We start from the raw sequence: 27,639 nt of genomic DNA on the forward strand, positions 1-27,639 counted from the left end.
AGCGGACGTCCTCGGTTCCTCAATATCCTTGCACTATTCCCGCTGAAGAGGAGGTCTTGCAACATCCCTGCGGATGAGGTGACGCAATGCATGACTGACATTTCATCACAAGGCAAACAACTGTGTTCTGTTTCGAAAGCGATCCATGTCAACGACTGTTAAGAACTTAAAATGGTCGGATAAATAAAAGGATTATGTGCGAAGCTGCGAAGGAACTATAAGAGCATCAATTCTGTTGTTTTTATTAATTTCAGTAGCATTATACTTTGTGCAATTTAAGAAATTCTTCCATAAAAAAAAAAGATTGAAGATGTCTCTGGTAACCTCCACGTTAATTGTTTTGTTTAGTATCCCTCTCGGTAGCATTGAGAAGACTCAATCAAAAGAATGCCCTCGTGTAAACCTACCGACCCCAAAAGAGGCCAATCATGCCTCGTCGTTGTTTTCTTCCCCGGACGGTAGCGCGTTCTGCATTACACAACAACCTTCGAAGTGCATCGCGTGCATCGCACGCTGCAGTGACATGCGTTTCACTCGGTGCAGTAACATCCTTGTCTGACCCTTACTCGATTACCGTCTAGCCGGATCAAACTGTATGCCCCGTCCGTCCCCCATGAGCCCATGGTCAGCTGTGGGTTGTAAACCCATCCACTCGAAGCCTTAAGCAGCCCGATGACGGAATGATTGCAGGCAGCGTCAATCAGAGTGGCCCGGCTATGCAAATTGCATTCGGGTAGCGCTGCTGCTGCAGTGGCCACAACCAGATGGCTTGGACTATTGCCGTGAAAGAGTTGGTTGTAGTCGAGAGATGCATCAACGATTATGTTCTGCGTTGAAACAACATCCTGAACGATAATAGGGTTTGCCTTGGCGTTAGTGGTACTGCTTTTCTGTCAAATAGTTTGCATATTTTGAAGAAGCTTCCATAACAAATGGTCCTTAAATCACACAAACAAACTTGTTCTCGTTGCTCTCGATCTAAAACTTTAAGGGAGAAATTAAAAATTCACATTTTTGTTAACCTTCAGGGAGGAATCAAAAAGTATCATTTTTGTTCCGATTCTGGACAAAATAAAAATATATTATGCAAAATTTATATTCTCCTTTTAAACATGAAATAAATTGAAAATGGAAATGCCTCTCTCTCTCTCTCTCTCTCTCTCTTTCTCTAATTTATGTAACCCTGTAAATGGTTTGTCTAGATCAAAAACAACTTCTTCTTCCACCGAACCATTGCATGTTGCGCACGAAAGTAAACCAAACACTGTTCAAGTTCAAGAATTAAGGTCTAGCCCAAGACCACCCCGAAGAACTAGACCGCCCTGTGGGTAGTGAGGCGAATCAACCGCCTTACCCACTTTCTACCGCTGTAACAACTTTAATCGAACGAAACCATTGGGTAATTATTATTATAAAAGCAAACCTCCAATGTTTGCTCATCATCAGTTTGGAAGCTTCTGTTGAAGGTGCAGGTGAATTCTAACCCATCCAAAAATGTTCAAACTACTGCTTCAGCTCGTTGTTCTGGTGGCGTTCGTGCATGGAGCGCCGGCCAAGAGGCAACGCCAGGCATACGAAACGGTAGTCAAACACGAACCGCAAATAGGCGTCGATCAGATGCAGTTCGAACCGGTCGATGCCGGCATGGAGATGGCCAACGAGGAGTTGGGTAAAGACGCACCGGACGATTACTACGCCTACCCGAAGTATCAGTTCGAGTACGGTGTGAAGGATCCAATCACCGGCGATCACAAGAGTCAGTGGGAAATGCGGGATGGTGACATCGTGAAGGGTAAGTTTGGAGTAAGGGCTGCTCAGTGTGGGTGGAATAACACGAAGTTTTTCCTTTACATTCCTTTGCTTACCACAGGAGCTTACACCCTCGACGAACCAGACGGTACGCAGCGCATCGTGGAGTATCGGGCGGACGATAAAAATGGCTTCGTAGCGATCGTGAAGAAAATCGGTAAACCGATTCACCCAGAGGAAGGCCAAAAGATGGAGCGATCTGCAGCGCTAGAACACCACAGTCACAAAGTCGGACAGAGTTACAGCAAGCTGAAGAAGTTTAGCTAAGCTGTCGGAGAGGCAACAAAGCCCCTTAGTGTACATATTCCGCGTCATAATGGTATGAATCTGCATAAAATAAATAGCTCGCGATCAGCCAAACATCAGACACGCTATTTGTGGGGGTGAATATTGGAGTTGCTATACCGAAACCGTGTTTATTAGAAACGTAGTGTGTGGGTATTGACAAACAATCCCCTGCAGTGACATGCGATTGTGTCCGAAGAGTGGCACGATGCAATGAATTGCTGATGATGTTATGTTCGCTAGCCGTGTCGTATAAAACATAGGTATTACTAACTCCTTTTTATTTCTGAATCAAGCAAACTCCACGTTTTTATAATGACCTGTCAACAGGTAATAAAATTGTAAAAATTGTTGCTTTGCAATTATGATGAGTGTTTGGTTTTGATATTTTGATGTTTTCCTTTTTAATTGTTATTTTAATGTTTACAAACAGAAAAATCATTATTCATATTCACATACAGAAGTAAGCAAAACAGTAACGACAACCGCTTGGAATTTACCTTTAGTACCGCATTGTAAATGTCTAATGTAAGTGACCAATGGTGCCAACCTTAGCCTCTCGTATCTCATGGCTTTGAAAAAAAAACGTGGAGACACCACTCTCTACAAATTTACTACAAATAGCTGGATACTTAACCTGAACCACTCGTCCAACGAACGAACGGTAAGCTGGAACATGCTATTATGGCTAAAATGTATTGAAAATGGAATGTACCTCCTAAGACCTTCAAACTCCGCTCGCGTCTTCATACAAACCGCAGCCCGTTTGGTTGGTAGCCGACCGAAAACATCTGTTTACAATAAACCTGCCCAAGTTTAGCACTGCCCAGCGAAAGAAACAATCATCATCATCATCACATTCCGCACCGTCGCATCCCATCCCGGCTTCCACGGAAAACACCCATCCACCTTTCGCAAGCAAAGTCCTTCGACAAGTTTTGTTCAGGTAAAGTCGCGGACCCCGGCCACCCGTTGATTACTTCATTGTACAATCAATAGGTTAGTAATATCCGAAACTCGTGCTACCCGCTCACCCGAGCTGCCATCAGCACGACCGAATCGAACGGCGGTGTCCTCTGGTAGGCTCATCCTCAATGGACGCAGATATTATCTCATATTTTATATACCTATGGCAAGTGGGAGAATAAAAAGCGAATTCGATAGTGAACAGGTACCCGCGGTGATCGTGCATGGTGTAAAGACTGCCATTGGCACAGTGGGATAATTTCAATTATTTGGCCGAGCGAATGAAGCTGAACAGTGGGAGATTTCGCAGGACTTGTAACCGTAAAACTCATAAGTAATAATAGGAGATATTGTGATGCTCAAGATTAGAAAAGATCTACACGTTGAAGTAAAAAATAATCTTTTTAAGAAAACAATTTATGTCCAACGAATGTTCTAAGCGATCCCTTGGTACGCTCCGTAGTGACATACATATCCGACGCGATCTTCCATGGCACGTAGACGACGAAAGACGTCACTTTGAGAAGGGGGGTTCGCAGCATTGACTGTCGACCCGATGGCGTCTTCCACCGGTAAATGTTCTCCCCGGAGCCATCTTTTGCTTGCCGTTTGTTGATGCCGTTGATTGCGTTCCAATGCGCTTGGAGGCGCACTCGTTTTACCTCAACTACCCCCTAGCTGTTCCAATCACCACCGACTACCACCCCCCGAAAACTATTACAGATTCTTACAGCCTCGCCTCTCGCTTGCTCGTTGCCCATAATCTTTTACATGTCTTAGCCTTCTCCTTTGCACTCTCCATTTACCATCCTCCCTTAATGGAGGCACGTTCCGAGCCCTTGCTAAGATCCTAACGATTCTCCTCACGCTGTTCGGGGCACATACATTCACATGGCAGCCCACTAACACCACCACGAGCGAGTAATTTCCTTGGCGCACGGTGCCACTCTCGGTAGGGTGCGCATCGGAAACCTAATTTTGTTGTGCTGCTCCAGACGAACGGCGGGCAGAGTTTCATCATCCATCGATCGATCGATGGGTCGATTGATCGTCGCAAATCTCGCTGGTTGCCACATCTCACCGCCGGTCAGGGTGTGCAGAAGTTTGCTTTCCTTGCGCAAACCCCGCCAATTTCCCGATTTTCCCAAGGGTGAAAGAAAACCGACGGTCGCTTCTTTCTTTCACTCCGTGGTGTGCCTCGGTTATCCTGGACGGGAACCGTTGCCATCGCTTATCCATCCAAGCAACCCAAGGTGAAGCAAAGAAACGGTGAGGAAGATAGTGTACGTGTGTGAGTGATTATTGGTATTGGAAAAGGAAAGAAACTGTGATCCGCAAAAAAGTGTCAAGTGTCGTTTGTCAAGCGGTTGTAAAACTCAATTAGTTCACCCAGCACTTGGATGGTCGTGGTGCAATCAAATACAGAGCCTGCTTAGTGATTGGTTAGTGGTGCAAAGAGTTGACTACATCGCACATCCATCAAAAGCCGCCACTGATTTCGTGACACCTTTGGGGTAGTGTCGTTTTTTTTTTATTTCATCTTCAAGTTCCATTGCAGGATCCCTTGCCACGACGTGAGTCGTCACCGACACGACACTCTCCACGTCTGAAGATCCAGAAGTTCCCGCGCAGATTTAAGGTAGGCAAAAGTTCGTTGAGCACGAGAACCTAAAGGCGAGGATAAACTGGGCTGAGAAGGAGATAAAAGAAACCCCGGGTGTCATCTCTCGCCGTGAGCTGACGAAAAAGCAAAGTACGTGATTAATCACCTTAACTTTTATGTGGCGCACGGTGCTCGGAGTAGTGAGAGTAAACGAACCGCTTGATTTACGGCCAGCGGTTGCAAAATGATAAATTCCACCATAGGATTATGGGCCCAAGCCGTCCGTGTCCGCGTTGGGAGGGCAAGTCGGGCCCGGGTTTATTGTCGCATCGCGTGCACCAAAATCATCACGGATCGGATTATGATCGATCGTAAAAAGATGATCCAGCACTCACCGGGGTCTAAGGCGGTGGTGAGAAATTTCGGAGTGAAAACTCGTTAGCGTAATTGAAATCGTGTGCCAAATGGAAAAACATAACCGTCCGAGCGAAAACCGTCCACGGACCGATGCACCGATCATTTAGCGTACTTCTCTTCCAGCGGTAGCAATCACTTTTCCCAGTGATTGGTTGTCTCCCGCTGGGAAAGGAAAGTTACTCAATCGTGCCGCCCATTTACCCCCACGGTTGTGTTGTGATAACGACGATGAAAACTATCGCCGGGAAATTATGAAGAATTATTAATCACTGCAAACGGACCGAATGGTCAACAACTTAAGCATTCAGATTGTGCTGGATAGAAATGGAAACTCATGTTTTCGACATCATTTATCTTGCGGGGCGAGCTTTTGCACTTTGTGTTTCTTTACTTCTTCACCTTTAACGAAACCAGTGCAAAACACCACGAACCTTTTGTGAACTGCGTTTGCTTGAAATTCCCACACGTTTGTTGGTTGTATTTTTATTTTTATCGGCCGCTTTTGCATCCAAATCGTAGACAAGCTCAGTGAATTATTATACGTTTTCTGTGTCACTCATAACAAACATTATCGCCAGAGCTCACTAGGAGCGTTAGGTGAGTGATGGAGCTGAACTCCATATGAGTAAGAAGTGTCATTTGTCAGCGCCGAATGAAGTTGAACTGCCATTTGACCTACTCTGCGACGAAGGAGTTCATTCACAAATAGAATAGGAGAAAATGAGATTTTTTTTCTTAAATATCCCACCATGTTAAATAGATCTAAACTACTGATAATGGTAACTTTACACAGGATGAACTTTGACATTTCCTACGTCACCATACAAAGCACTTCTAACTATCTACAGTTCCATCACACGCAGCCTATTGTCCTATGCAAAAAACTACACAATCGATGATCGAACTCGGTGATTCCTCGCGGGTTCTAACCATTAGCCTAATGGCACATCTTACTTTAGTCACTTAAGATCGTTCTCCAACGCCATAGCGTTCAACCTTCAACTGCGCGAGCAAAGGTTATGAAGCAGCAGCATTTTTTTAGCTTAAGTATAGAAGCAGCAACGAAACAATATAATCAACAAGCGGATGAGTTTTGTATACTTCTTTATTTACGTCCAACTTCTAAATGGTAGATAAATAAATCATACAGGGTTCATAAAATGCCACGAAACAGCAAACGAGTACAAAAGACTTCAACGCCATCGGTGCAAGCGACGAACGCTTTAGTTAATTGGTAAAATGTGCAACAATGTATGCGACACGGACGGACATAATGAAACAAAACATGCATTATTCATCAAGACTACCCTAACTCGCTGTTAGCCAAAAACTGCTTGCCTAGAAATTTCAATTAACGCTGGGCTGCCTGTTAACACGAGCCCGCCTTTGGGCGAACAAATCCTTTTCCATAAAACCCGCCAGCCAACGCCCCACGGCGACCCTGTGAACCCGCGGCCGATGGGTGCTTAATCATTGTCAGCTGGGTGTTGCTTCGATCTTGCGGGTCGATCGTTTCATAAACCATTTTTATGGGATGTTAAGAAGATTTACGATCTGATTCTCGCGCAGGGTTTTTTTTATCTATTTCAATATAGAATCATTTTCCTTATCGTTTTCTCAACGGCTGTTTCAAAATAAATCTAAAGGCTAGAAGTGCGATGCTTTATCATGCTGGTATCAGTGTGCCGCTCGTGCAAAATCGACTGCTTGATCCAAATAGGACTCGGGTAGGAGTGCTGCCTGCTCGATGGTGGCCAGTGGCGCTCCATTCCAAGCCCAGTGAGCTGATAAATTGTTAATAACCGGACCATAAAGGAAAATTTATTTACCACAAGGTTAGAGATGGCGAAGCCGTCGAACAAGGTGCAGCGCGGGCGCTCGAGAGATCACAGCTGATTGCACCACCCCACCACTGGTTGGTTGGTTGGTTTGAAGTCCCCGTGGAAATGCACCTTGCATGCAGTCACGTGCGTGTGTGTGTGTGTGTTTATGTGTTGCAAAAGAGATGCTACTGGCCCGATAGCCGTACCGTCCGGTACCGCAGCAAACCGCTGGAAATGGCCGGAAAATGGTGCTAACCTAAATTTTCCAAATCACTTCGGTCCAGAATTGGTGTGTCGAACCGATGTGCCGCACTTATCAGATCGGACTGATCGAGACTTGCCATGGCGGTGACGCTACCGGCAAGCGAACACTTACCACCGAGCGGCCTCTAAAACCGTTTGTCGTCACCTCAGCATTAGCTTCGATTTCTTGCCCGGCGCTTTCGGCGTGCGACTACAAATCGTTGTTCGATCGTATAAATTCTTCATTAGCACATACACTTGCAGCAGTCTTTGAGCAAATCGATTGCTTCCGTCAGAAAATCAGCTGCTGTTTTGTGTAGGCTCCGCCGAGGAGTTATTCAGCAATATGTCACGATCGGGGCACACAAGTAACACTGATGAAGGATTCAAATACGATCAATAGGAGCATGTGCAACCATGCAATGCTGTTTCGAGCTTCCTGATCTCACGGCTGCAGTTCAATTAGAGGAGTTAATTTACATGCAAATATGCTATTGCAAAATATGTCAAGGTCGGAGATATTTGAATAACAAATTGTTGAAGATACAGGCTTAGTTTGAACCAGTTTTCTAGTGTGACTATAAGTTGATGATAATGTATAATTCTGCATCTATCGTGTATGATTTTTTGCTACAATTAGAAAATTCAAGATGAAGGTGAACAATCATAATTAACTGTAAAATTATACCACGTTTTCATGGCCAATAAAGAGTTCCTCGTTAACGTGTGACGCATGATGTGATGCAGGGCCAACGAAGACTGATTCCACGCTCAACTCTCATCATGAAAAAATGCATATACCACAACAGCCTACGATCGTTAAGATAGTCTCCTATCCACGACCTTTCATCCGACCCTGAACTCACGAAAATGTTTGGCAGCGACGCGTCAAAGGGTCACACGGTGATGGTGAAAAATTAATTATAACGGTCTAATTTGATGCTCCACACCAGACAGACGCGATGACCGCCGACATTCGGTGGCTCGAGCGGGGCGTACTAAAGGCGAAAATATTCAACCGCTTTCAGCCCCATCTCCATCCGATGGCCTTCGTCGCCGTCGGACGGATGACGTTGGCGATGCGACACGCTTCGGATGGGTTGGTCCACCACCCAATCTGGCGGCCAGCCTCGGGCCCTCCGGAAAGTAATTAACATTTTGAGATCATCGCTCAAAGCGGGAGTTGCCATTTTCCCGCCACCGGCGCTCGAACAGAAAGCCATTTAATTTACGATCAACCACCCAACCCTCCCATTCCCTCCCCCGGGGGGTAAGGTGTGAATAGAGTTCATGAACCCTTCGTGTATGTACGTACTTGCAGCGAAAGGGTCGGCTCGGTCTCCGACCACCGTAGGTCACCCAAGAAGCGCTGCGATGGTTATCATGATTGAATTTACGAACTTTACTCCGTCGTTCGCTGAGGCCATCTAGCGTATGTGGTTGTTGCGCAACGGCAAGTGGCGTGGTGCAGATTGCCCTTTAGAGATTCTTTGCGCTAGGACCAACGTCATCGGGGCAATGATTGGCCAAAAGTCCTCGATCCCGTACTCGGATGCATGATGACGCTAGACATTAATCAACCCAAGGATGATGTTAGCGAAACGGATCGATGTATTGAACAAAGCTTACCCCTCTCGGAGTGCATTCAATGAATCAGGCCTCTTATTGCTTGTAGGGCTTTAGTTTTCAAATAGTGGTTGTGTGGAAGTGATCATTAAAAGGCTGCAATTTGTTATATTTCAATACTGTTGTATTTTTGAACGATAGTTGAAATCACATACAGAATTAATTAATTTCAATGATGGCCAAAAATAACCAATCGCCAATTTTCATTGTCCTGAGACTACTGGATTAGATTTGATGTTGACGATCGTTTATTTTTACACAAACGATTGCTTAATCAATCGAATTCATCAAAAATGAACGCCAGGCGGAAGATGAAACGATTATTCCACCAGACAACGCCGTTAAAAGTGATTTTTACTTGTTAAATTTATGTTTTTATAACGTTGATTCTTTGACACTGTAACCAAAACATATGTATCTGCTTTAAGCCACGTGCTTTTCGAAGGTTATTACCCCGTGAACTCACGGTACGGTGGAAACCTTTCACGGTTCCAATTTCAATTTTCATTCCAAAGATGCATATCTAGCGCTATCGGTGCGACCCGCGATCGACACTAGCTGTCTCCGAGCCTTCGGCGTGGCGTAACGTAACATACGCTGTAGACCAGGGTGTGACATTTATAACCCGGTGTGTCCTTGGGTGAACGCATGGAAGCGGGTAAGGTAGCAAGAAAAAAGATGCCAAGATGCCGTACGACACCCGTTAAATCGGCCCATCCGTGGCCTGATTTGCATGAGAATAAACAATAGTGGTGGCGTCGGCATCGCCAACCGACATACAGCGACGCCTCGCTATCGACCGCGATCGTATCGGATCTGTCGGTTACTTTGCACCCGGTAGCGGCCCGCGTTGCCGTACCGGTTTCCGAAATTGGTTCATCCACTGCAAGTTCGCGGGCCGAGAGTTTGAGACGGGGAAATGGAAACGGGCAGACATATTTTCCAAGCACGAGGTGTAGTAAATATCGAATGGCACAAACCAATCTCCGACCCGTTGTCGCACACCTCGGGAGCGCCGGTTTCATCTCCTTCGGGGTAAAAGTGTGAAGTCGCAACTCCGCAAACCGTGCGCGGCACTCGACTGCCCTTGAGAGGCTTATTATTTGCACATGACGGCACAACCGATCATGCCAGCTTCAATGCCAAGTTCACGAAAGGTAGGAAACGATGTGATGATCGCATCGAAACGCGACATACCGCGATCAAGAGGGGTTGGCAAAATAAATTGGCAAATGGTTCCGAACCCCTACCTCCCTCGAGGGTTGAAGTCCGGGTCGGGATGGATGGGAAGGGATCGGGTGATCCAAGGGTCGAATGAAGTCGATGAGGAAGTGAGGATGAGCTAGAAGGGAGGGAAATAAACGGCCATTAATGATCCCACATCGGCGAGCGCTTTTGTTTCCTCGTGTCGGAAATCAAGATGAACCGCTTAGCTAAAGAAGACGTTTCATCAACGTCGACGCCATGCCAAGCGCACTGACGTCCGAATAAATCACCGCTAACCTGTGAAGGAAAAGAAAAAAAACAACGGAACCTTAAACAGGTAAACAATCCAATAACCGACCGACAGCAGCTCGTGACGTGGTTTTATGTTCCGTTTCCTATAAACAAACAGCCTCCTCGAATGGTTTGGTTGAGAGCAACAGCATATCCTCTGCCTGGTTCAGCAACCTGTACTAAGACGAATCGTCACGATCTTCCACAAGGGTTCGTTTGCGGGAAGTTCACGAACAAAGCTAGAATGTCCTTGGACTCATGGGAAAATAGAGGCAGATGAGCCTTCTATACTGAGTTCTGCTTGTTTCTTCACCTGTCATCTGTTTGCAAACCGAGGTCCCGATATGCGAGAGCAAAATTCAACGACTCAGTAGAAGGTTAACAGATGTTTATATTCTGTATTGCGTTCTAAAGAAGCGTTGAAAAACAATACTCGCATACAAAATATTGAAAGTGTTTCATTACAGTACAATATCGAAATTGAAAACAAAAGACTTCAAATTCTTATCCTATTCGTTCCTATATTGCAATACGTATTTGTAGAAGAGATCATTCAAATCAGTGTGAGTTTCCTCTGCATATGTAGATATTTATAAGCCTTTTGAGTCATCCAACAGTAAGCTTCAATTCCCAGATTTTTCTCATGGCTTCATCCAAAAGTGTTCAGGTTCTTTGTTATCTAAATCAGTGTTTGAGCTGCTAAGTCGGTGACCAGCGAGAACGCCAAACTCACTGTCAAAACAACTGAACTTTAGCGATCGATCGATCATGTCAAAATTCGGGAGGAATTATAAACCGGCCGCAGTCGGCACTCGGGATAAATGTTTCATTCAAATGTCAGACCCATTTTGATTCCATCCCACGTACCACATGGTTGATCCTCGACCACCGTCAGCACCGTTGCTACAGAATGGGATCATTTGGGAACATACCGCACTCCTTCCCCGTGAAGGTGACACCACACAAAAAGGTGTTCTTTTTCTCTAGCAAAAGGCTTAGGTCCAGCTTATTAATTCGCAGAAACCAATCGCCCGCTGGCAATTCGGATGGCTGCGCGTGGAAAGCACAGGATAAAAATTCCCCCCGAACAGCGCACGTTTGATCAATCCGAGCCAATGATCGAGTCGCTTCGCTGCGACGCAAATACCAAGGTCATTGCCTAAAATCAGGGAGCAAGTGAACGGAACGGGCAGCAAGAGGTAAACGACATTGCCACAGGGGGCGAGTCTTTGAACTTAAACGCCTCGCAAGCGACGAACCGGCCCGATACGGTGTGAGCCGTGGCTCGTACATCCATCGGGATCATTTCGCGTGCCATTTTGACAGGAAGTGGAATGGTAAGACGATGGCATGATTATGACGGCCCATTGTTCGCCAGACGAGGGTTGGGTAGAATTGTTCTTCGGCGCTCGTAAATAAGCCGCTGGAAACATTTCGCTGTGATTAACGCACGACGATAAGATCTACACAAGCGCTGACTTTACAGCGATCTTTTCAACGAACAGGTTTTTAAAGAAGAATTGATAGAAATGCCACGAGCCCACCAAAACCATGGCGACTACATCATCTATCAAACAAATCATACCTCAACCATGCAATGGGTATCGCTTTCAATGTGAAGACCACCATTAACACTGGGAGGGCTGATTTTGTGTGCTATAAATAACTCCCGAGCTAATTACCTAATGTTCCATTCCAGATGAACCTGTTTGTGATCGCCGCGGTTGGAGTCGTTGTACAGCTTTTCGCCCTGCTGACGGCGGGCGACCATTTGGTCGAGTTTGTATCGAACTATCAGCAGAAAGCTGCCGTAAGTACACCCTAGCAGTGCAACTTTATACGCCAAGCGTGTACCGAATAACTGGATTCAAATTAATTACACATCAAACGAAATCGTAAAAACCTCAGCAGCTTTTCCACTTTGCGCAATCATGTCAACATGAGAATTTGAAAATTTTTACTCTGATTACAACAAACTTGCTGCAGCTTGGAACTGCTCGACAGTTTTACCCCAAACAACCCCAAGCGAAGCGGTTTAGGTCGATGGTATTCACCTTAAGAGCCTACTGGCATAGCTTTGGCAATAAATCATACCAATACAGCATCGGTACTGTGTTGAACTTTTCAGCGAGAATTTACGGCGTTTAAATTACTTTCAATTAGCGAAAGCGTACGTACGTATCTTCGACTTTGGTGCTCTCTCGGATTAGCCAGTTGGACTGAGGAAAAATGTCCGAAGACCCCGGACTGAACTAAACTTCCCAAGATCTGGTATGAAGTTACTTGGAGTGCATGAACAACATGCCGATTGCAGTCAATTTTAAAGCTTTGAATTCTTTTTTTCATATCGATATGGGCAAGACACTGTTAGCTGTCATATGCTTTGCTTGATATCTTTGACATAAGATCACATTTCAATTAGCGATCCGTAAACCGTTATGCTCTTCGCCACTACCTTAATTTTACTACCTTTAGCAACGCTACCATTCCGACGGATTTATTATCATTTGATTCCTTCCGCCAGATCGATTACTCCTTCCGGTACTACATCGACCATCCGCCCTCCGGTGTGTCGCTGGATCACTGGGAAAACCGGAAGGGAGACTACGTGCACGGTGGCTACGGTGTCCTTGAGCCGGGAGGATTCGTCCGCACCGTTCACTACGAAGTCGAAGGCGACAGTGGCTTCCGCACGGTCATCAAAACAACGGCACCGGGTAAGATGCAGCTTCAGATTCTTGGAACAGCTGTAACCTTCGTTTGGGGTTTTTTTCATGCCTTTTGCCAGGAAGCTCCCAACAGTACAGCATACACAGTGCGGGCAAAAAAACGCCGCCACCGCAGCCACTATGGAACACCAAACCGGTAGCGTTCGTGCAGGGAGGCCATAAATCGTAGCTGTGCCATAGCCTACAACAGCCAAGGGGGGATCAATACCGTAAATGAGTTGAGTTCTGTGACACATGTAGTTTTAAAAACGATCGCGTGAGCATATAGTGTAGTGTTTATCTGTATGTTTTTGTTTTACTGTCAAATCTTAAAGGTATGGCCGGCTCGAACAGGCTTTGATTCGAACCTTTTTTATGTGTATAGGGGATTTTAAAAAGTAGAAAAAATCATTACAAAATATGTGATGGTTCAATTTCAATAAAAATAATTGTATATAAGCTTCTTAAGATGTTCAAAGAGCAAATACCGGCAATATTATTATAAATTTATTGTTTCTTCGTAACTTCAAAGCTAAAGAAATAAAACGAGAACGAAAGAAACGAAAACTAAAAAGGCCAATAAAAAGTTGCTTTCATCAACCCAAAGCCATCACTTCATTTGATCAGATGATTGAAGTTTGCTCTGCTCCTAATGAGGTTCCATCTATACACAGACAGGTTGCTCAAAACGAACCTTAAGTTCAGGGCCATTTCAGTGCTAAAAAAACTCTGCCGAGGGTTCAATCAACTGCAAATCGACAAAAGACGTTTAATCGTAGAACGAATTAAAAAACTGGAATCCAATCGTCATGCGTTTGAAGCAAAGGAGCTTTCGTGAGGTTGAAGTTACACAAGTAAGACGTTTGAAAGCCACTGGAATCAAAAAAGCTGCTTGTTGCCGCTCGTATGTCAAGAGCTTTATGATCCTCGCCACCCCTAAATTTATGTTCACTATGAGTTCATCCGCTATGTTTGATGGATGTGCAAGCTTTTAGAAATCTACTATTAAAGCTCTTCACGCTTTCACGAATTGCTTAGTACAACAAGTTTAGTAGTAACGAAACACACTAACTAACGCTTTAACAGACGACTAAGAGATAAAAAAAGATTAGTATAGCGAGCTTCGTAAAGCAACGTAAATCGATAAAAGAAATTTACTGTTTCATTAAATATTCTTTATGTTTTGGCAAAACTAATCAATGCACACCTAAAGAGGTAAAACATGGTTATCTAAGATCAATTTTTAATTTGATTTGTCAATCTAATCAATTCAATTAATAATTAACAATCATACAGTATCATATTCATTGTACGACATACAACCCATCCAGAGTCCAACCTCCACAACATTGGGAAGAGCCATTATGCAACTGCCACGATTGGCCGATTGTAATATTCCCCATCGACCGACGAAGCACCTGGAAAAAACTCCAACTGGTCCGGTTTTATTGTTGTTCATCTCCTTCTGGAAAACAACATCTTGACGAACGCGCGTGGACAGGTCTGATATAAGAAACAGCGCTCGGCGTGCCCAACTGAAGTGTAGACCTGACTCCCTCAACAGCGTCGGGCGGGTGGGCGGGTGGAAAACTCTCACTCTCATTAATCATAAACAAACCAACCAACCGAGGGCCCCGGCGCCAACAACAACGGCCAACGCAAACAAACGCTCTCGATTCACCAACGCCGTTAAGCCAAACGAGAAGCATAAAGTGAAAAGCTTTACCAGAGCATCACAGCAGGGAAGATGTGTTGACGCCACGGAGGCTGGGTGAGGGTGCAATAAAAAGCAGCGGGCGGTGGAGCAGAGGCAAGCATGAAAAACGAATGCCCGCGAGGGGTAAAAGAAAACTAATAGCACAACTTTAATGCTCACAGAGAGCAGCCGAGGCAGTTGTTGAGCCAAGTTGCAGGCGGAGGCGAATTCAAGTTCAACATAATTTTCTTCACTTTCAGCTTCATTCGCGCTCGCTTATTGCATCAACCGTGCGGCTGAAGGCTCCCGGGCCACCGCTGTCGAGAAGTAGGTCAGTCGTTCTGCGCACGGCGTCGAAAGGCGAGAGTCTCGAGGGGGTCTCGAAGATCGGCGCATTTGTTGACGGTAGCATACAGTGGCCACCACATTAGGCACGCGTCGTGCGCGATTGTTTCCGCGAATTAAATTAACGTGGATCGTTGACGGCGCCGGCGCAACGCGGGCTTTTCGCGAACCACGCGAGCGACTTAACCCCGGACCCAGTGAATATATTAGACTACCTTTTGCATGTTGCTGCAAAACCGTGGTTCATTTGGGAAATGAAAGATATGCATAAATTCAATTATGAAAATTTAAAAAGCCAGGCCCAATCGGACATCAAAGGTTACTTGCCGCAAATTGTTTACTGCATTTTGTATTGGATTGGCTTCCCTAGAAATGTATGAATTTGTTTTGGAATCTCTAAATAAAATGGCGACAATCAAATATTTTTCAGGGTACAAAAATCATTAATCTTTAGGATATAAAAACGTCCATTAAAGAGATCGGAAAATCAATTCTTATTGGTAAGCATGTTATAACTAGAGTTGTGTAAATCCGATTCAGATTCATGAATCTGAATGAATCTATGCCTTATAAGGGATTCATGAATCTTTCGCCGAGAGATTCATGAATCCCAAAGACACACCAAATGGTGTAAAGTCACCAACCAAAAGTCGGTTGAGGGACCCCCCTTTTTGAATCTCGCCAAAAGATTCATTAAGCACAACACTAGTTACATATAAACATTTGCTCTTCAAAAAAAAACGTCGTGAATTAATTCGCAACCGAGTTTTAATAGAAACCTTCGCGAAATTAGCCTCCTCAGTGCGGTAATGCAATCGTTCCAATAGGCATCTATTAAAGTGTCATCAACGCACGCGTCTTGAAGCAGCGATTGTAACCGTTTGGCTCGCTGGAAAAACGCTACGATCACAATCCGGGTGAACCGCCGAAATCTACCCCACGGCCATACGCCGAGAAATAAAGCGATCAATCAGCACGCGCTCGATGCAGCAATTAAGCCCTGTTTTTCTACGATTGATCCATAACGCGGAACCCGCGCGAGCCCTTGCCCAACGGTGCCCTGGAGCTGGTGCAATCGGTGAGGCCATCGCATTCGCAGCATTTCGTTGCCGGGCGACCGCGAACGCGAAGCCTTTCCCGTGTGTCACCGGCGTTGGGTTGACTCGTGCGTGTGTGTCTCTTATGTTCCAGCGACGCTTTTTCCTTTGCGTTCGCGGGGAGTCTCCGCGGGTGGGCTGTGGAAAACTAGTAACAAAGATCACAACCGCTGCTGTCCCTGTGCCTAGGCCCTAGCGTGCATAGATGTACCGGCAGCAAAAACAGAGGCATATCTGTAACTGTTTCTTACTGCCCAGCCATCACCGGTTCGGTGCGCTTTTTGAAACATACTTTTTTTCCATGTTTACACTAATCGATCCGCCGAACAACGATGGCCCAGGCTCGCCCGCGCGATGGATGCAAATATGTATGGACGTTGCAACCTGGACCCATTTCAACAAGTAGCGGCAGTTACCGGTGGACCAGAGCATGCGGTTTAATGCTTATGCTTTTAGCGATTGCTTCACTAAATGGATCGAGCGGGAATTTGTCAATTCTGGTCCAATTTTGTTGTCGAGGTTTTCAGCATAAACTCCTTGTTTTCTCACACTATGATGAATCGTATTTATGTTGCTCGGTAAGCATATCAATGGTTGACCAAGTGCAAAAAAAGCCCTGTGGTTTTGTATTGCAAAATTTGGGTTGAACGCATCGTAAACGGTAGCATTCATTTCTATGTTTCATATGTGTATTTGCAGAACACAGTTCAAATAAAGGGAGATTGATTGTGTCATACACAAACTCATTTCTTCGGTATATGATAAGGAGTAGACAACGAAGTAGTTTTCAGAAAAAAAAATTAAATGAAATAAATGCTTTTCATTTTACTCAATGTTTAAATTCATATTAATGCTATATTCTACGTTCGCATACACCGGAATATTTCAAATCCATACCAGATTTTCGTTTTATAAAACAAACATCCAACCCTAAATCAAGCTCACATCATCACCTTGAGCCGCGCCGCTGGCGACCACCATCGGTGGTCAAAGTTTTTCCACGGCTTCACTTTTTCCCTCGGTTGCCTTGAAAATGGAACATCTAAAATTGCGCTGGTCATGGCGCGACACAAAACTTTCATCATCACAGATCGTAAAAAACCGAACCCCCCTTCATCATCAAATCCGTTACAACCTGCCCGAGCTTGACCGAGTGCCGCAGAGTACATTGGTGTACGCTTTCGTTCATCTGATTCATATGAGGTGCGATTTGAAGAAAAAAAGGCCAACCAAACACCAAGGTAAATGTGCTCTACTGGTAGAACGCGAATAATAATGGTGGATGTTACGTAATGTTTAATGTCGCACTCGGCGTTCTTCAGAATGGGATCTAATGGTATGTAATGAACCTATTCGCATTTGTTTCATGTGCTGTTTAATTGTTCAGCGGCGCAGTATCAATGGCGAAAGCGTACGTAAGGTAAACGATCAAAAAAATTGTTATCCTTTTTATTAATACCTTGGAAAAATAAAAGTTCTTGTGTGGAGCTCCAACTCATCTACCCAAGGAAATTTTTCACACTCCAAAACATTACCATTTTACATTTCTTACGTCGCTCCGGCTTATTTTTTTTCATCTTTCCTCCGCTCGGTTATTTTTCCTCTTTCCTTTGTCAGTTTGACGGAATTAATAATATCAGCACTGACAGCTTGATCGTATCTTGTAAAGGCCACCGGTCAACTCGATCTCGTTCCATCGGTTCGGTATATTGAGGGGGGCCACATAAAATTCCGAATCGTCTCGCAATGCAACGGCCATAGCCGTCGGCAAACGGATGGGAAAGCGATACTTTATGAGCGGTGGACACCTGTCATGGGCCGTTTTTCAACCGATCGGTTGACGCATTTCCGGCGCAAAATGGCCCCTACCTGTTGATGGCTCGTTTTCCGAGCTGATAATTAATTTTCGATTCCAAAACGCTCGGTTTTATCAATCGATCACAAAGCAGGTCAATGCTCGCCAGGTTGTCGGCCAATGGAAAATGTTTTGGAGGGGTTTTATGCAACTAATGCGTTAATCAATTGTATAAGACGACATAAGAACCAGAAAATAGTAACAATAAAATTAATCTCACACCAATTCAATATAAACAAAGAAATTGAACGAAATTAATCATACTTTGAGATAATTGTAATGTGATAAATTTCGAAAACATAATTCAAATACAAAGTATAAAGATGTGCTAAAACCAAGAGAGTCGTGAACCAAACGAAATTTCTCAAGTAATCATTTGATAAACAATAATAAAAGCCTTTTCATATATTTTCAAATGCAATTGGTATGAAAATGCATCGTGGCCAAGGGTGTGCTCCTTCGCCCTTCAATTAGCTCAAATTAAGGATACAATTTGCACATTCCACAGAACGATTGACACATAAACGCAAACACGCACCAGTTTAGAAGTTGATCAAGGTGGCAACAACGCTACAATTAATTCTGTTCACTTGTCGGAAAATTCATTAAGTGTTCTCACGCCTCATTACCCCAAAACTGAATGCATTTTCACGCACGATGGTACGATGCACAAAAATGCACTGGCAAAAATGTAGCACAAAGCATTCGGAAGCAAAGGGTAAAAGGGCGTTTCCGTCGGACAAGAATGTTACCTTGCAATCTACTTTAAGTGCCCCTCGATTTGACCCTCTCTGGCAGTGTATCAACCAGAAAAAATAACAAACCGAACCGAATCGACCAGCAATATGGTGGGTAATTAGCGGTGGCTTACCACTACATACCCTCTTTCGGTTGGAAGAATTGAACCTCGCGAGGTGTCGTGGTGGAGCAGACACGTGGCCTGGCAGAAGTTGATGGTACGCGTGCGTGCATTGCTTTTCATCACCCCAAACCGGTGCGGTGGAAGTGGAAAAATTAATCTCAATGGCTTCACGGTGGCTCACTGTCTGCCCTATTCGAACACACTGTCAGAGTTGTTAAAATCATTCGTTTTTTTTTTTCATTCGCTTTTGCTAAGCGGTGGAAATGGTGGAAAACGCCCGCTGAAGAAATCCATTGTACAGTCAACGGAGGTGACAGAGTGGGGGTTGAGGGTGGGTGTTGGCTGCGCTTTGGCCCAGAGGCGATGCAGTGAGAACGCGCGATACACCAACACCGCCATGGGTGGTGTTTCAATTAATTGACGGTGATGTCCGTTTCCAAGTTCTTTGAACCGGAGCGTGGGCATGGCGTTGGCAGTGAAGGAGCAGGGATGTCCTCGAGAATCAATGGCGTACGAACGGTTGTTCTGCGTTTTTTTTTCTTCTCCACACTAGTACCCTGATGGCTGAAACCATCGGAGGCGAAGGAAAAACCGTACCATCGTATAAAACCGTTGCGCCGAGCGCAGAACACCATCAGACGATCCGCTTGAGGTGTAGAGTGCAAAACGAACCAGTTCCGCCAACAAAGTTCCGAGTGTTAACCTAAAGTGTTTTAGTTCAAGAAGACAGAGTTCAAACCATAAGTGGAGTAAAAGTTCGAGCCTGAAAATGCTGCGAGTGAGTTTCTAGTGCATCATATGATGATAGAGTTTTGATCCGAAGTACTAAAACATGCATCAACCAATGAACAAAGAACATTTGACTATCCAATGGAGTCAAAGTGATGAAATCAATAGCGTATAACGTTCTCCAACCAAATAAATTTCAAAACTGAAAATAAGTAATGGCTTAGACCACACTAAATCAACTGAAGTCTCTTAGTGGTCTCATGTGATGGCGAATTTGGTCTCTTATATCAGAGGATGGGAGAGTTTCTCCAAATATATTTTCAAATTCATTCAATCCTCAACTGGTTCCGGATGAGCTTCCAATAATACAAAACGATTCCATCTGGAATCCATTGGATTTTTGATATGTGATTGAATAGTTTCCGATGTGCACTCCAACATGCAACTTACAATGTTTCGTTTCTGTTCAGTTTGTTTCCGCCATCGCCATCCTGGCAGCGACTGCCGTCCAGTCGGCCCCTGTCGAACCGGCCCAGTATGCCTTCGTAACCAAGCACCACCACGTGCCGGAGCACCATCACGTCCTCGAGCAGGTGCACCACGTCCCGGCGGAGCCCCAGCTGGCCGTCCACTACCCAGTCGAGCTGCTGCAAGAGCAGGAACATCATCAGTATCATCAGGAGCCGCAGCTCGTCCTGGCCAACGACAAGTATCTGGGAGCTGCTCACGAGTACCACGAGGCTCCGGCCACCAGCTACGCCGAAGGCAACGACTACAGCAGCCTGTATGGTGGCAAGCATGGTTCTCATCTGTACGACAACTACCAGTACGGTCAGCAGGAGGTGGGCTACGCCAAGAAGTACGACGAGTACAACGCATATCCGAAGTACAGCTTCGAGTACGGCGTCGACGACCCGCACACCGGTGACCACAAGAAGCAGTGGGAATTCCGCGACGGTGATGTTGTGAAAGGTAACGCAATGCTGTTCCTAATATCCTGTCCCTTATGAAGCACCAATTCAACTCCTGAAATGACCTCTCCAACGTTTGATCCTCTTCCTCCGTTCAGGTGGATACATGCTGAAGGAAGCCGACGGAACTACGCGCGTCGTCGAGTACACCTCGGATGACCACAACGGTTTCAATGCGGTCGTGAAGAAGTTTGGCCATGCGCACCATCCCGAACCGAAGCAGCACAACGCCTACGGCTACATCGGCAACTATGCCGGAGCGTACGCGACCGGAGACTACTACGGCAAGGGCGCCACCAGCTACGCCAAGGTCTGGAAGCAGCACTAAGCCGCCCACGCAACGACTCAGCATGGCCAAAGAAGAGCCCCGGGGGTGCAATCGTTGAGATTACAAGGAGATTATCGATATCAAGCCGCATACTGCCTTCCGCCGAGGCTGCTTATTTATTTGCTAACGCTGCGCATGACGTCGGACGAATGTTGCAACACTGTGCAATCGCTAACGGCACAATGGAGCCACTCGTTTGAACTCTTTTATAATAAACCTATCTGTGATTAAAAGTGAAAAACACATGACTATTCTTTTGCTTCAATTAATTGTGGGCTTTATTCTGCAAAAGTAGAGCTGCTTATTTTGGCTGCTAGTTTTATAGGTTAATATCGCAAATTGATGCGCAGCAATGCGAGGATCCAATAAACAATCTTTATATAAAAAACATAGAATTAAAACATAAATTAATTATCACCAAATGAAATTATTTCTCAAATGGGTACATACTATCTATGTAATATTAGTTTCTTTCACAAACTGTGGTTTAGATTAAAGAAGGGAGGCCATTGAAACCAAATTTCAACCATTTCCTATACCTACACTATGGAGGCTTTGCATCGTTGTTGAAGGCTTTGAAACCACGGAAAAATTTCATTTTAATTCATTTAACATCTTTGATAAATACCTACTCTCTAAAACTCTCATGTGTAAGGTCGATCTACAACATATTTAGCACATTGTAAATAAATGCTACTGTAGGTATTAGGTCAGTGTTTAAAACATTCTTAACAAAGTTTACCAGCTAAAAAGAATTCTCTGTATGGAAAAGCTAACGAAAAATGCTTGAAGCTGTATTGATTTGTTTGTTTAATTTTGTTTATGATGATATAATTTTAACAAGAAGTAATTACTACTTTTTAATCCTATTCTCACATCAAACTCAAGTTAGAAAATTCAAGGCATTCAAAGTTGTTATCAGAACTGTACAGTGTAAAACGAAGGGGAAATTAACCCTTTCAGGACCATAAGCTATTCAAGACTAAAATTGGCAACACAATACTTTGGCTATTTGGGGTGTAAAATACGAGAATATCACCAGAAAACCCTAGCGGTCTGTGTATGTTTTTTATAATTTCATGGGAAATATTTTTCCCTATGAACCAAAAAAAGTAACTAAATGACGACTATAGTTATGATATCGGAATTTCTTTTATTTTCGTTCCCATACAAATCACATATTACATTTTCCGAAAAAAGATCTTAGCCATTTTCTATAAAAAGTAAATAAATTCATCAAGTCTAATAAACTTTCCAAATACTTTGTTGTTGTTGTTGGTTGAACGCACGAATGAATTTTGATAGCTCGTTTTTGTTCATTGGTTCAGAAAGACATATGCCGCCTTTGACATATTGTTTACTTTGATGTTTCGTTTCAAAAGTATCGTTTTGATAATAGTTGAACAAGCCGTAACGAGTTTTGTAGATGGGAAAAATATTTCCCTTGGTTGTGAAAGGGTTAACTTAACAACCTGAAGTGTGATCGTGATTTGGAATTTCTAGTATTAACAAACCCCAATTAAAACATAATCGATTGAGTATTACACTTAAAAAATGTCAGTCTTTGATTAGCCTATTTCAAAGTTCTTGTTTCTCGCACTATATTTTATACTTTCTCAAAGAAATCCATCAAAGGTCAGTGAGAATAGTTTTGCAATCTTTTAGTATTCTTCGATATTATATTTTATCCTGGTTTAATAAAAAATACTATTTTAGTATGTTTTTTTCATAAAGACTGGTTTCTGACATGTGCTTTAGCGGATATCTGTGCAATAGTTTTCACGACATTATTAATTATTTGCTCTCCTAAGGGTGACTGGTTCTATTATAACTATTCTGATGTCTTATAAGTTTTGAGATAGAATAAACAATTACCTTGTAGAATGAAAGTGTGGTCAAAAATAAATTCAAGGTAAACTTATTTACCAGCAACAGACAAAGATCATAACATGTATCATTGAGCCTATTGTGAAACAACACACTTCAATGGACATTACAGATTAAAATCTCAAGACCACACCATCTTACTAAATGGAGGCACTCGTGTTTGCAAATCCTTCAATACATTTGCACGACCATGAATCATTACGCCGCCTCCTCACGCAGGCTTTGTCAATATGTGAAATTGTCTGCACGGCAGAGAAATTTTCAAAACTAATGAGCATCACTCATAACGTAATGCGAGCCGAAAAGTGACCCCGCAGATAATAGCCCCAGCGCCCGAAATAGAAACACACGAAAGTGGATCACAATATTGCATTGGCCAGCGTATTATGGTAGAAGAGTAACCAGCGTAATGCACGCGTCAATGACAATAATTTCGAAGAGTCGCATCTTTCTCGACGATATAAATATTCATGGCGTGAGACGAGTAATGCATCAGTTCATCGGCAGCTTTCAAATCGAAAACATCTCCGAAGTGAAAATTGTGATAGAAACACAACAAAATGTTCAAGGTAAGTTTAGAATCATCTTCAAGTGATATTCAATTCCAACGATTTTAATCATTCTCTTATCCTACATTTAACGGATAGATTCTAGCCCTTCTTGCCTGCCTGGCCGTCGCCGTCTTCGCTCAGTATCCCGGCCATGGACACGAGCACAAGGAACACTATGCGCACCCGAAGTACAAGTTCGAGTACGGCGTGAAGGACCCCCACACCGGAGACCACAAGACCCAGTGGGAAGTCCGGGACGGTGACGTCGTCAAGGGACAGTACACCCTGCACGAAGCCGATGGAACCGAGCGCGTGGTCGACTACAAATCCGATGCCCACAACGGTTTCGAGGCCGACGTCAAGAAGGTTGGACATGCTCATCATCCGCAGCACTACGCCAGCCATCCTGCGCCAGCACCTGCCCCGGCACACTACGGACATGGACACGGCTCGGGTGCCAGCTACGTCAACGTTGACAAGCACTACTAAGCGATCCACCTTCTGGCTAGAAACAACTCTTCAGACACATCCAAAACAAACAACCAAAAGAATGTGATACAATAAAATGGTCTCTTGCAAAAAAATTAAATAACAATGATTGCTTTATTTTTAAGAAAAGTATCATAACAAAGAAAAAACAGTCGAAGAAATCTATTGTAAAAAAAAACTAAAACATCTTGAAGATCAATTAGATACATAATGTTTTTTTGTAGTGCTTTACGTTGCTAAATAAAATTCAAAATTTAAATCCTGATGATACTAAATAAATGTTTATATAAAGAAAGATCCAAATAACAAAACAAAACATGTAACAAAAGAGCATGTATGAGAAGCACCTAATGAAATAAATTGATCATTTACAAAGCAATACCATCATGTTGGTTTTATGTCTTTGCTATCATAACGTAATTATTTTTTTCCTTATCATTCCCCAATAACATTTATCAGTCGATTGTTATACAACTGGTAAGAAAATGGGCATCAACCATTTTGGTTTGTTTTTTTTTATTAACCAAAAACCTTTTATATACGAAGACTTTCAATTCAATATCTGTGATAAAAACCAGCGAGAGTTAAAATAGCAATTGCAACGTGATTTTTACAACTGCTTTTATCATTTTTATGTATTTTTGAACATGAGTATTTTAAGCAAAAATTTTGCTTAAGCTATTTTTTATGGAAAATAAACGAACTCTTATCTCATTGAAAATCGCAAAAATTAATTCGTTGTTGATTTGATCACAACGATCTAACAGTTTTTAAATTGAACCATGATCATTAGATAGACATTGTCCATCTTATTCAACCCAGATTAAATCAACTTAATTCTTTAGTAAATCAATCAATTCGTTCTCTGATTTTCGAAAAAAAATCTAAACTTGTCACATATTCAATTGATTTTAACGTTAACAACAATTTATTCGTTTTCGCAGCATCATAACAACTTTAACAAAATCCTTGGTATCGTTTCGGTCCACCGGTGGCTTCTCAATAGTAGTGTTTGTCAACGCTGGCGTAGCTGGCTCCCGCTCCGTGGTGATACTCGGGCTGTCCATGGGAAACATGTCCTCCTCCGTAGACCTGCGGATGATGAGCATGTCCAACCTTCTTCACATTTGCCTCAAACCCATTGTGGGCGTCCGACTTGTACTCGACCACCCGCTCCGTGCCGTCGGCCTCGTGCAGCGTGTAGGCTCCCTTGACGACATCTCCATCCCGGACTTCCCACTGGCTCTTGTGGTCTCCGGTGTGCGGGTCCTTCACGCCGTACTCGAACTTGTACTTCGGGTGCGCATAGTGTTCCTTGTGCTCGTATCCATGGCCGGGATACTGAGCGAAGACGGTCACGGCCAGGCAGGCAAGCAGAGCAAGGACCTAAAAGCATTCCGAAACCGTTCGATATGGTTTAGTAGTCCCTTTGGCTGATCATTGTTTTACTATACCTTGAACATGATTGAAATTGGTGGCAAATGTAGAACTGCGACAAACAACACTACTTGAGACTCTTCAGTGAACTGATGAGTAATTCTTTGCTGCATCGAATATTTATACGTGCCATTCAGGGACATCTTGGGTGCTTTTTTTAAGCATTCGATCTCTTCTAGATCCATGCAATCGTGTTCGAAGCAAGAAAACCATATTCTTCTTACCCCGATCGAAATTTGGCACTCAGAAAATCTGTTGAAATCATCACTGAAAGCGTTCGTTCATACAAACAAACAAACAACCAGACCTAGAATGTCAATTAACCTGGCGTGCGTTGGAGGATTCCATTTCCAAATGGTCATCAATTTCACACCGACCAATCGGGCGACCTCGTATTACAACGCTGCTTCTCTCAAACATTTCTCGATTAATTTAAAATTGATAATTTTCCAATTGTTTTTCTTGTGTGCAACGACAACTCAGCGGACTTTGAAGGTTGGCTCAGGAAAAACCTCACTGCCTCGCTCGGGGCAGCGAAAGCAATCGAACAAACAAACAAAAAATTAAAAGCACACCAGAACATTACATTACACCAGCATTTTTCTTTTTGCCGTGCGCCCAAAACCTCTTCCCTGTTTCTACTCGCCTCGTGCCACAAAAAAGCGCCGTGACCAACGGCCTGAAACTCCCGGTACAGCCCCATGCGGCGGTGCGTGCGTACTGGGCTCTGGGAAAATCTGGGCCACTCCACACAAATGGACACCGCGCTGACCAGGCTCGTGTACCAGAAGTAGCGGCCCCCGGGGTTCGGCCATTGGTTTACGCTCGCTTTCGGACCATCCTCCTACCCATGTATGTGTGTGTGTGTGGAGGAGGTACTGGCGTCGCGGCCAGAGTTGGCGCATGCCCCACTACACTGTGACGGCCCACAGCGTGGCGATGTTATAACCGCCATCGAGTTATGGCAGCGCGAGCGCCACCGTAAAGCACCCGCACGTATAAATAACCGACCACGTGCCCCAGCCAGGTATCAGTTGCACGTCAACCGTTCCATCGTTCACATTTCCTTCAGCAGCAGCAGCAATCAAGCTAACAATGTTCAAGGTAAGTTTTCCGCACCGCTCGGCTGCAAACCGATATGCAACGCAACGGAAGCTGAAACTGTCACTTTCTATACCCTCACCTCCCACGTAGATCGTCGCCGTCGTCGCCTGCCTGGCCGTGGTTGCTTCCGCCCAGTACTACAGCGGGGGAGAGCATGGGCTCAGCGGATACGGTGGCCATCACCACGAGGAGCCGAAGGACTACTACGCGTACCCGAAGTACAAGTTCGAGTACGGCGTGAAGGACCCGCACACCGGTGACCACAAGAGCCAGTGGGAAGTCCGGGACGGGGATGTCGTCAAGGGCCAGTACTCGCTGCAGGAGCCGGACGGCACGGAGCGCGTCGTGGAGTACAAGTCGGACAAGCACAGTGGCTTCGAGGCTGTCGTGAAGAAGGTTGGACATGCGCACCACCCGCAGGTGTACGGTGGACACCACTAAGTGGCACAGGCACATCGCCAGTATGAGTTCCCGTGCCCGATGGTTTACCCCCGGTCGGCCTACGTTAGTGCTAGAGCTGGGGTCTCCTCTTTACTTCCTACTCCGAATGTGATATCTTACCGAGCTCAATCAGTTCTCTTAAACTGAAAATAAACCACAAAGACTATTGAAAAACATATCAAATGAAATGCGATGAAATGTTTTATTTCACTAAATGTATGCACCAACTGGCATACAACTGGTTGGGCACTTCATATTGTTTTTCGGAAACAAAACACACGTTCTTTTGTTGAAAACGAAAGACGATTTAGGTTTCCCGTTACACATCGTTATCGTTTCCTACTTGATCAATCCTCTATTACAGAATAGCAAATACTAAGATAACAACATAAAACGTGGGATATTCACTCGGGGACACTCGATAGTACGTAGCCTTTAAGAGTAGCCTAGTAGTACGCAGCCTTTACTTGAATGCATAAAAATAAGACATTTGCAAATTAACCAGTTTAATTAAAATTGATTTAATCATTTTCTTTCCCTTTTTAAGTGTCAGGATAAATCGTTTTCGTCATATGAGACGCCTGAAAAATCTAGAGATTTTACTTGAATGCATAAAAATAAGACATTTGCAAATTGACCAGTTTAATTAAAATTGCAATCATTGCATTTTCGATTGCCTTCATTAGAATTTATTTTCCCAATAATAATAAATAATATTTTCCTTATCTATTTTGTTGAGGCAGCCCAAACTGTCACAAAACGTGTATTAACAGAATAAAATTGATATTATCATTGAGATGAGTCAAGCTTCAACAAAGTATTCCAGTAATACAACTAATATCAAATTATGATAATAGTCAAATAATTACT

At 44.0% G+C, this 27,639-nt stretch overlaps 4 protein-coding genes across 4 annotated transcripts; all 4 read left to right on the top strand.

Annotated features, from left to right (window-relative positions):
- Nucleotides 1–1,494: 1,494 nt before the first annotated feature.
- LOC131262867 (adult-specific cuticular protein ACP-20-like) lies at nt 1,495–2,076 on the top strand. Its single transcript, XM_058264952.1, has 2 exons — nt 1,495–1,792; nt 1,871–2,076. The coding sequence occupies exons 1-2, from the start codon at nt 1,495–1,497 to the stop codon at nt 2,074–2,076; spliced, it is 504 nt and encodes a 167-aa protein (XP_058120935.1).
- A 9,892-nt stretch (nt 2,077–11,968) lies between these two features.
- On the top strand, nt 11,969–13,167 carry LOC131262874 (cuticle protein 8). The gene is made up of 3 exons (XM_058264960.1): nt 11,969–12,079; nt 12,794–12,986; nt 13,058–13,167. The coding sequence occupies exons 1-3, from the start codon at nt 11,969–11,971 to the stop codon at nt 13,165–13,167; spliced, it is 414 nt and encodes a 137-aa protein (XP_058120943.1).
- Nucleotides 13,168–19,601: 6,434 nt separating this feature from the next.
- On the top strand, nt 19,602–20,860 carry LOC131265053 (uncharacterized). Its single transcript, XM_058267313.1, has 3 exons — nt 19,602–19,610; nt 20,032–20,533; nt 20,631–20,860. Exons 1-3 carry the CDS (start codon nt 19,602–19,604, stop codon nt 20,858–20,860), a joined length of 741 nt encoding a protein of 246 aa, XP_058123296.1.
- Nucleotides 20,861–23,307: 2,447 nt separating this feature from the next.
- Nucleotides 23,308–26,769, top strand: LOC131265054 (uncharacterized). Its single transcript, XM_058267315.1, has 3 exons — nt 23,308–23,316; nt 23,395–23,769; nt 26,419–26,769. Exons 1-3 carry the CDS (start codon nt 23,308–23,310, stop codon nt 26,767–26,769), a joined length of 735 nt encoding a protein of 244 aa, XP_058123298.1.
- Nucleotides 26,770–27,639: the final 870 nt, after the last annotated feature.

This window comes from Anopheles coustani, chromosome 2, assembly GCF_943734705.1.
Source record: "Anopheles coustani chromosome 2, idAnoCousDA_361_x.2, whole genome shotgun sequence".
In the NCBI taxonomy this organism is placed as follows: domain Eukaryota; kingdom Metazoa; phylum Arthropoda; class Insecta; order Diptera; family Culicidae; genus Anopheles; species Anopheles coustani.